This window comes from Gekko japonicus, unplaced genomic scaffold (genome assembly GCF_001447785.1).
Source record: "Gekko japonicus isolate JY-2015 unplaced genomic scaffold, Gekko_japonicus_V1.1 scaffold4629, whole genome shotgun sequence".
Lineage (NCBI taxonomy): Eukaryota > Metazoa > Chordata > Lepidosauria > Squamata > Gekkonidae > Gekko > Gekko japonicus.
In genome coordinates this window covers 4,571-15,369 of record NW_015171640.1, presented here as the reverse complement: position 1 = coordinate 15,369, position 10,799 = coordinate 4,571, and the positions used below count along the sequence as shown (strand labels likewise).

The window sequence follows — 10,799 nt, the reverse complement described above, 5'->3', positions numbered from 1 at the left end:
TAGCTCTCTCTACCTCCTCCCTCTCCAGCCTCTCCTTCTCTTCTGTCCTTTTCTTTTCAGCCTCATCCTCCTCATCTTTCTTCCCATCTAGCGCTACCGTTATGCTTATAGCCTCCTCACTCTCTATTTGTTCTTCTGCAACGGCACTTGTGTCATTGGCTACTTTTTGCTCATCTGCGTTTACCTCAGGGAGTTTTATGTCTAACACCACAGCTTCCTCTTCTTTGTCTAGCGTTTTCTTTTCTATCGTTGCTTCTACCTGATTCTCCTCTACGGTTCTTTGCTTTGGCTTCTCCTCTTGTGCCTCCTCCTCGTCTGCCTCTTCTTTCTTCTCATCTTCCTCATCTCGTCTCAGATTATTCCTCTGGTACGATCTGGTGATGGTTTCGGTTTCCTCAATCTCGTAGCGTCCTCTGTGAGTTTCGACTTTGTCCTCTTTCCCAGGGGCTTCGTTTTCTTCCACATTGTTCACTTCTCTCCTGCTTGTGAACGACAGGCTCTCGTCAGTGACTGTCGGGTCAAATTCCTTCTGGCGTTCCAAGGCCTCTTGGAGACGTTTCTGGCGCCGTTCTTCTCTCCTGGCCATCCTCTCCAAGAACACAGCCTCGTCACCTTCCCCATCCCCTTGAGTGTTCGTAACGGTGGTAACGGTTTTGGTGGAACCTTGGCTCTCTTCGTCTCCAATGCTATAAAAGACGTGAAAATTGCAGTACACCGTGCATTTCAACAAGGAACAATCAGAAGTCAAATGAAAATATCAGACACTTCCTGAACCAGGAGGCTACCTGGGGACACTCTATAAGCAAACTAATGCCAAAAGTTCAAAGAAGCTGTCACAAACAAGTGCTACAATGCATATATATCGACACAGTTTGTAGTATAGCAGGTAAGTATTTATCAAGAAGTCATAAGAAGACGTAGAAGAGTTGACGAAATTCCCCGGAATACACTTCAGTTTCATAATTACTTCATCCGAACATCATCAGGTAAACAATAAGTGTGTCTTCCATTAATTCATCATAGATTGCAGTCATTCATAAAGGTAATCACAGAAGTCCCATTCCATTATACATAGTTACTTTCAGACGCGAGCATACTGGTGAAGGTAGTAAAGTTACTATGTATAATGGAATAGGACCTCTGTGATTACCTTTATGAATGACTGCAATCTATGATGAATTAACGGAAGACACAATTATTGTTTACCTGATGATGTTTGAAAGAATTACAAAACAGAAGTATACTCTGGGGAATTTCGTCAACTCTTCTACGTCTTCTTATGACTTCTTGATAAATACTTACCTGCTATACTACAAACTTTGTCAATATATATCCATTGTACTGCTTGTTTGTGACAGCTTCTTTGGACTTCTGGCATTCGTTTACTTGGAGCTGTGACCTCCATTTTTGTACGACTCTCTATCGGCAGGCAGGTGACCTGCAAAGGGGCCGCCTCTGTTCTTTCGGTCCCCACCTCTCCAAACACCAAGTTCCCAAACAAGCCCTGGAAGCAGAGGAGCAGCTCTGGGAGGGGAAAATGTTGCCAGTCCTATCCCAGCAGTTCCATCCCAAACTGTGTGGCGCCATCTGCCCACAGACTGTCGGAGAGTCCACATATTTAAGAGCTCCCCAAATAGCGGAGCCCTCTGTCACATGGGGCTGCCCTTGTCCCAAATCCGAAAGCTACAGCTAGTGCAAAATGGCTGAGGCCGGGCTGCTGATGGGCCTCCCTAGGTGGGAGCACATCCAGCCTGTGCTGAAAGCACTGCACTGGCTGCTGATAGCATACCGAATTGGCTTCAAGGTGCTGGTTCTTACCTTTAAAGCCCTTTATGGTCAGGGTCCGGCATACCTAAGGGACCGGCTTTCCCCACATGTTTCCCAGAGAGCACTGCGTTCAGGGTCCCAAAATCGACTGGCCCTCCCAGGCCCCAAAGACACCAGGCTGGCTATAACCAGGGCCAGGGCCTTTTCAGGGGCAGCTCCGTGCTGGTGGAATGAGCTCCCAGAAAAGATCAGAGCCCTGTGGGACCGTCTACAGTTCCGCAGGGCCTGCAAGACGGAGCTCGTCCACCAGGATTTCAGTCAAGGAGCCGCATCAAACACCTGAAAAGTGAGCCCTGCGTCTTGGTTTTCCCATCAACAACCTGTGCCCGCCGCATAAATAAACTGATCAAGATGAGCTGGCCTGAACATACCATCATGACTGTTACTGCCACCTTAAGCAATGCTATTAGCAGGGCTATTTTTGGGCAGGAACGCATGGGAACTGAGTTCCGGCTGGCTCCTGAGTTGGCCACGCCCAGCAGGAACTCATTAGCATAATAGGCCACACCTAACAGCAGACACTCATTAGGATTGGCTACATTAGGGGTGTGTGGCCTAACATGCAAAGAAGTTCCTGCTACAAAAAAAGGCCCTGGGTTTTGACAACAAAGTAAACAGAATAAGAAGCAAAAGGTGGGTGTGGTTGGATGACCACACTTCTGGCAACATGTGGGGTGTGGGCTAATATGCTAATGAGCTGTGCTGTCAGGGGTGTGTCCTAATATGCTAATGGGTTTCTGCTGTTGGGTGTGGCCTATTATGCTAATGAGTTCCTGCTGGGCTTTTTCTACAAAAAAAGCCCTGGCTATTAGTATTAGACCTACTATTCTAGCACTGTATCAGACCGCTGTTCTAGCACTTTATGATAATTATAATTGGAATGTTTTATGATTGTTTTATGATTGGTTTTTAATTGTTATTTATGTGTTGAATCTTTTACGTAGGCCTTCCTGAGCCTGATTCGGCGGGGAGGGCGGGGTAGAAATTGAACTAACAAATAAATAATAAATTAATTAAAGACCAACAGATATCAGCAAGATGCTGTGTTGTTTGTGAGACAACAGGCCAGTTGGTTTTATTTTTTATCCTTCCTTTTTCCCCAGGGCGTTTTTTTAAAATTAACCCACTCTTCCCTTAAACTTAGACATCCTCGGGGTAGTGGTGTGTAACTCCGCCTCCTGCAGCAGCCATTTTGTGCTGGCACCCGTCACCCTGTCTCAGAACTCTAAAGGTGCCGACAGGCTTTTCTCCCTGCAGCGGGACCTTACTTGTTTTGATCATTGACTTCGGGCTTCTCTGTCCCGGACACGTCATCTTCTTCCCTTTGCCGCAGCCTTTCCTGTCTGGCCCGCCTGCGGCGCTCTCGGGCCGCTTCTTCGTCATCGTCGTCGTTTCTTTGATAAGCTAATCTGCAAAACACATTTTTAGATACATTAAAAGCCAAGCCCTTTATTTGGAGCATTGCAGTAAGCAGGGCTTTTTTTGTAGAAAAAGCCCAGCAGGAACTCATTAGCATAACTGGCCACACCCAACAGCAGAAACGTATTATCTTATTAGGCCACACCCCTGACAGCACAGATCATTAGCATATGGGGCCACACCCGTGTTACCAGAAGTGTGCTCATCCAGCCACACCCACCTTTTGCTTCTTATTCTGTTTACCTTGTTTGTTGTCAAAACTCAGGGCTTTTTTTGTAGCAGGAACGCCTTTGCATGTTAGGCCACACACCCCTAATGTAGCCAATCCTAATGAGTTTCTGCTGTTGGGTGTGGCCTATTATGCTAATGAGTTCCTGCTGGGCGTGGCCAACTCAGGAGCCAGCCGGAACTCCGTTCCTGTGCGTTCCTGCCCAAAAATAGCCCTGGCAGTAAGATGTCTTTGCTGTCATTCACGCAGCAGGTATTCATGTTCCGAAGTGACAAAACGATGCTTATTTGTACGGCACCCTCAAATACCATGTCTTTTTACAGAGAAGCGAAAATGACAGGTCCTCGCATCTAGGGAGCATACAGTTTAGATTTCAACAATGAAGGGAAACGACAACAGACAAAGACTGCCTCTCCACAGCTATCTATGCCCTGGTAAAACCCAGGATAGATTACTGTAATGTTTCGTAGGCAGGGCTGCCTTTGAAGACCTCTCAGAAACCTCATGGGTCAGAATGTACTGGCCACTGCTGACTGGGACTGGCGGGTCTGAACGTCTAGATGTGAGTCCAGTGGCATCTTAGGGACCAACAAGATTTTGAGGATATACGCTTATAAGAGCCAATGCTCCCTTCATCCAATTACCTCCTATTACTCCAAAATTAAAAGATTCTCATTGGCTTCCAGTCGGTTTACTGCCACAATTTCAAAGTCACGGTTTTGGCCAATGAGTATCTAAATGGCTTGGAAGCAGAGAATATGAAGATCTGCACACTTGTATATGACCCTGACTGCTCTCTGGTGTCATCTTCAGAGGCCAACCTGAAGGTCCGCACACTCCCATGTGACCCTGACTCCTCTTTGACGTCATCTTCTGAGGCCCTGCTCCTGTTGCCATCACCAGCGGCAACAAAAAAGGCTAATGCAACCTTGGGGTGTATCAACAGAGGCATAACACCCAAATCGCAAGATGTCATAGTTCCACTGTACACTGCATTGCTCAGGCCACACCTGGAGTATTGCGTGCAGTTCTGAAGGCCTCACTTCAAAAAGGATGTGGACGGAATGGAGCGGGTGCTGAGGAGAGTGACACGGATGATCGTGGGCCTGGAGACCAAGCCCTGTGAGGAAAAGCTGAGGGACTGGGGAAGGTTCAGTCTGGAGAAGAGGGGGTTGAGGGGGGGACATGATTACTCTCTTGAAGCAGTTGAAGGGCTGTCACTTAGAGGAGGGCAGGGAGCTGTTCCTGTTGGCAGCAGAGGATGTGGGTTTAAATTAAGGGCGGGAAGGTACCGGCAGGATATTAGGAAAACTTTTTTGACAGTCAGAGTTGTGCAACAGTGGAATCAGCTGCCCCGGGAGGTGGTGAGCTCCCCCTCCCTGGCAGTCTTCAAGCAGTGGCTGGACAAACACTTGCCAGGGATGCTCTAGGCTGATCCTGTACCGAGCAGGGGGTTGGACTAGATGATGACCTGTATGGCCCCTTCCAGTTCTGTGATTCTATGATTCTACCTTTTGGCAGGCAGGAACATGGTCTCTGGGGACTGGTCTCTGGTTATACTGTCCCCAGAGATGCTCACCTGGCACCTAGTCTATTGAGTTGAGGGCACCATGCTTGTTCTAATGCATGATGATTTTTGCTCGTAATACTTCTATTTCTATATGTTGTTGAAGGCTACAACAGCTAACTTCTATTTCTGTTTTATTTCTTTGTTTACTGGTGGTGATGTATGGTTTTGATGTGTTTATGAATTTCCATGGGAATTCTTCAGACTGAAAGGTGGGATAAAAATGGTGTGAGTAAACAAAATCAACAGTAGGAGGAATGGGTAGGAAATGACAGCAGGGAGGAACTGCTTGCAGTTACAAGCTTCAGTTTGGTAGGGAGAAGGGGGAGGGGGAGGTCAAGCCAAAGCCATTCACTTGCAGGGATAGGTCCTTCAGTTTGGTAGGGAGAAGGGGGGGGGGGAGGTCAAGCCAAAGCCATTCACTTGCAGGGATAGGTCCTTGTGGAAGAATCTGGGGAAGAGCCAGAGAGCAAAGTGGCATCACGGAGATATTCTGAAGGATACATAAGAAGGGCCCTGCTGGATCAGACCAGTGGTCCATCTAGACCAGCATCCTGTCTTACACAGAAGCCAAACAGTTCCTCTGGATCGCCAACAACAGGGCATAGAGGCTGAGGCCTTCATGAGAACATAAGAAGATCTCTGCTGGATCAGACCAGTGGTCCATCTAGACCAGCATCCTGTCTTACACAGAAGCCAAACAGTTCCTCTGGATCGCCAACAACAGGGCATAGAGGCTGAGGCCTTCATGAGAACATAAGAAGATCTCTGCTGGATCAGACCAGTGGTCCATCTAGACCAGCATCCTGTCTCACACGGTGGCCAACCAGTTCCTCTGGATCGCCAACAACAGTGCATGGAGGACGAGGCCTTCATGAGAACATAAGAAGATCTCTGCTGGATCAGACCAGTGGTCCATCTAGACCAGCATCCTGTCGCACACAGTGGCCAACCAGTTCCTTTGGATTGCCAAAAACAGGGCATGGAAGTCGAGGCCTTCCCCTGATGTTGCCTCCTGGCTCTGGGATTCAGAGGCTGACTGCTTCTGAACAAGGAGGCTCCCTTGAGTCACCCTGTGGCTAATAGCCACTGATAAACCTCTCCTCCAGGAATCTGTCTAGGCTCAGGAAGAAGGGGTACTTGGAGATCTGCAATCATTTTCTTCCTTTTAAAAAAAATCTCTTTTCAAACCACAAATAGGGAAATGTAATATGTTGGGAGGAACCCTTAGAAGACGAAGGGGAAAGCAGCGGGGAGAGTGAGGAAAGAGGAAAAGCTGATTCAGCGTTGAGTTCGTACTTGGGCTTTATGGGTTCCAAAGGAAAGTCGAAAGCTGATGTGGCCATTGGGTAAGACGCTGGTAACATGCCAGTGGAAGCTTTGCTCCCATGCGGCACTTCTTGGCTTTGGTGTGGCTCGCACTTTTGTTGTGGTTTCCCCCGCCCCCTGCTTTTACCAGAACTGTTTTATGATGCTTCTATGCTTGTTGATTAGTCCTTGCTGGTAATAAGGGGGGGGGGAGGAAAGGGTGCATCAACAGGGCAGCCCATGCTGATATCCAAGTTCAAAGCAGAGAAAGGAAAGGGCACATGAACTGTTGCTAGCGAGAGGGGGGGGAATGAAAGAACTTGATATCGTAACACACATCTGCTGCCAAAAATGGCAGCTGTGCATCTAGTTGAGACATCTCTCTCTCTTGGGTCACTGTGATAGCAGCACAGGTCATAATCTGATGCGCTGGTCTGTGCTCCATCAATGAGAGAGTCGAGGTGGAGAAGAAGAAGAATAGGAAGAGGAGGAGGAGGAGGAGGAGATTGGATTTATACCCCACCCTTCATTACCCAAGGGGCTGCAGTGGCTCAAGTCGTTAAGACGCTGAGCTGCAGACCGGAAGGTCGGTTGCTTGGCAGTTCGAGACCCGAGTGCCACATGATGGAGTGAGCTCCTGTCTCTGGGTCCAGCTCCTGCCAACCTAGCAGTTCGAAAGAAAGAAATTGCAAGTAGATAAATAGGTACCGCTTCGGTGGGAAGGTAACAGCGTTCCGTGCGCCTCAGCATCTAGTCATGCCGACCACATGACCACGGAAATGTCTTTGGACAGCGCAGGCTCTTTGGCTTGGAAACGGAGATGAGCACCACAACCCTAGAGTCGGATTCAACCGGCTTTCAAGCAAGGGAAACCTTTACCTCCCTACCTGAAGGAGTCTCAGAGCGGCTTATGATCCCTTTCCCTTCCCCTCCCCCCAACAGACACCCGATGAGGTAGGTGGGGCTCAGAGAGCTCTCTTGAGAATTGCCCTTGAGAGGACAGCTCTGAAAGAACTTGTGACTGATCCAAGGTCACACCAGCAGCTGCAAGTGGAAGAGTTGGGAATCAAACCAGGTTCTCCCAGACTACAGTCCATGCTCCTAACCAGTACACCAAACTGGCTCTCAGACTACAGACCAGGGCATTTTCTGTTTTATTAATGGCTTTATTATATGTTTTATTTCAGCTACTGCTGTTTTACTGTTTTTATTGTTGTGTTTGTTTTTATTTTGTTGTTAGCTGTCTTACATTTTATTTTAAAGGAAACTGGCATATCTACACCAATGCATGCAGGAGCCTTATAAAGAGTTAGACCACTGTTCTATCATAGTCAGTGCTGTCTACTCTGGGCAGCTCTCCCCAAATTTTTTTAATGGAGCTGCCAGGGATTGAACTTGGGACCTTCTACATGTGAAACAGGTGCTCTACCACAGAGCCACAGCTCCTCTCATAGGCACAGAGATCTATAAGATATGCACCACGGAGGGGGGCAATGGGAAGAAGACATGCAGCCACCCTTTGCATTGACAGCCACTTGTTTATTAAAGTGTCTGAGAGCCACCTGACAGTATATATGACAGTCTCATCTGCCATGGTTACACTGGTGCCACGCTGGTGAATTCCACAGTAAAACACACATAATATGCAGGACAGCCACATTAACCGGGCAGCTGCAGCCAACCTAAGCCGTGTATTCTGCTGTGATCACACACTCTAAATAATCTACTTTCAATCCACTTTCAATGCGCTTTCCAACCCGATCCTGCCGGTTCACAAAATAAAATCCAGCTGGAAAGGGCATTGAAAGTGGATTGTGTCACGTGTGTGATCGCAGCTTTGCTTTACCCTTGAAAAGAAGTACACACATGAAGCTGCCTTATACTGATTCAGTGTGGACCCTTGGTCCATCATAGTCATTATTGTCTGCTCAGACCGGCAGGGGCTCTCCACAGTCTCAGGCAAAGTTTCTTGTGAAAACATGGCTGCTTACAAAAACTGTATGAATTCAAAAAAGCAGCCTCTGGCCACAGTGGTTCTAAATCCACAGTAATGGAATACAAGCACGAAACCCAGCAGTCCAGAGCCCATTTCAAACCAGCAGTGCCACTTTACTCCACAAGCAGAACATATTCTAACGTGCTGGTAGGACAGCTCCAAAATATCACCTCTGAGCAATTTGGCTACTGGGGGGTGGGGGTGGGGGGAGCGTCAGCACAACAGGATCCTCTGCGTCATCCGGTACCTGATATGTCCTATTAAATATTCAACTGAAAGGAAGATGGTCTGGGTGGGAGCGGCCGTCTCCCTTTCTCTCAACCTCCTTCCAGGCGTATTCAGCACACAGCACAACACGGGACTTTACTGTGGACTACAGAATCGGAGCTGGTAGAGACTATAAAGGCTTCCAAACCTGGCAAAGAAATCTGCAGAAGTTGCTTGCTCTTATGAAACGTGACCAGCCTGTCTACTCTTCCACATGTACCTAAGTTAATGCCTTGACGTGGATAGCCCAGACTAGCTCAGTCTTGGCAGACCTCGGAAGCTCAACCGGGTCAGCCCTGGTCAGCCCTTGGATGGGAGACCACCAAAGAAGTCCAGGGCCGTTATGCAGAGGCAGGCAAGGGCAAACCACCTCTGAACGCCTCTTGCCTTGTAAACCTCACAGGGCTGTCACAAGTAGAGATGTGAAGGCCTGGAAAAAAACCAGAAAAATTAGGAAGAAACCCGTTTTTTTTCCTGAAGCCTTTTTTGTTTTTTTCCAAAAAATTGGAAAAATTGAAAAAAGAAAAGAAAAGGGGAAAAAATGATTATGGAACGTTTTATTTTAACATGATGAATAAAATATTTTAAGACAAGGTGTTCAAATATTTTGCAAATCATTTCTAAAATATATATATTTATATGGCATCAGATTGATCTATTTTCTGTGCACTGAGGACAAGCAAGTCCTAGGTTACAAACTGAACTCTCCAATGCAAGAACAAGATGCATTTCTTCCTTTACGAGGGGCTATTGTCACGAGAAAAGAAAAAGGTTTCAGTTTTGTTTTTGCATGTAGTTGTGATAAATTCATGCCAAGTAAAAATGTCCATAGTCATATTTTATGTTCCTAAAGTAACAGAATGACTTTCAATCTAGAAAAGACAAAAGAAGTGCTAATGTAGCATTTTTTTTCAATTTTTCCGAAAATTTCCGTTTCCCCCTGAAAAAAACTAGAAAAAACTGGGGGTTTTTCCGAGCTTCAAAATTTCCAGAAATTTTACATCTCTAGTCACAAGTAGGCTGCGACTTGACAACGAAACCACCACCACTACCATCTTAAAACACTAAGTTAGTCATTTGTAGCATGCAGATAGCCTGAAAGAAAACTGGACCAAATTTGCTTCTAGCTTAGAAAAGATTCTCTGGAAGCCACTTCACACACGTGTCAGGAACACAGAGGAAGTGAAGGTATCCTGGAGAGTTGTGCATCACCACCAAGTCCACAGTTCAAATGTCACTTCAGCCACATATTCATGTGGTGGCTTTAGACAACCTCTTGTCTCCAGTATGCAACGGTAGTCAGTGTGGTGAAGTGGTTAGTCCAACACGGCCTAGGATCTAGAATCACTAATAGGGTAGTCTCGGCTACAATGCTGAGCAGGAATAGCTGAACTTGTGATTCAGCAAAATCATTCATTCAAGTTTGGACCAAGCGCTCACCATGTTAAACGACAGAGGTTGTCCGAATCACACGCTCCAAGAGAGAATTTCGCACAGGCACTGTACATTTGATCCCAAGCCTGAGTTCACAAGATCTTATTAAGATGGGTAGCCGTGTTAGTCTGTCTGTAGCAGCTGAGAAGAGCAAGAGTCCAGTAGCACCTTAAATACTAAAAAATAACTGTGGTAGGGTATGTGCTTTCATGTCACTGCTCACTTCATCTGGTATCTGAAGAAATGAGCAATGAGTCATGAAAGCTCGTAGCGTACCACAAATTTTGTTAGTCTTTAAGGTGCTGCTGGACTCTTGCACTTTACAAGATCTTGCATGAATTCAAGAGCCAAGTCTCTTGAATAACTGTGGGACTTTTTAGAAAAGACCCTCTGTGATGTAAAGATAATTCTAACGTGGCATGATCTATATGCCACCATCCCCACAAACATGTTAGAGTTTTTAAAGTTACATGGTCAGAAACAGAATGCTGAAGATGGACCTTTGTTCTGATGCCACAGCACAAGTCTTAATGATTTACTCTTAAAGACAGAGCAAGTAATCCTAAAACACACCCCTACAAGAGGCCGGGGGGGGGGGGGGGAGGTGGCAAGTAAACCTAAAACCCCCCCCCACAAAGGGGCGGGGGGGGGGGGGAGAAGCAGACCTCGCCATCAGTTGTGGCTACAGCGAAAGAACTAGGCTTGTTGAATGATAAGGCTATTCCTGGCCAAGGAAGCGGTTTGAGGCTCTT

At 46.8% G+C, this 10,799-nt stretch overlaps 1 protein-coding gene across 1 annotated transcript in view; it reads right to left on the bottom strand.

Annotated features, from left to right (window-relative positions):
• Window positions 1-10,799, bottom strand: part of CALD1 (caldesmon 1) — a 55,310-nt gene that overhangs the window by 40,813 nt on the left and 3,698 nt on the right. Inside the window, exons 2-3 of the mRNA XM_015419974.1 lie at window positions 3,096-3,236; window positions 14-686 (exon numbers count right to left, since the gene is read on the bottom strand). Coding sequence (XP_015275460.1) covers window positions 14-686; window positions 3,096-3,236 — 814 coding nt within the window. The remainder of the gene's footprint in view (window positions 1-13; window positions 687-3,095; window positions 3,237-10,799) is intronic.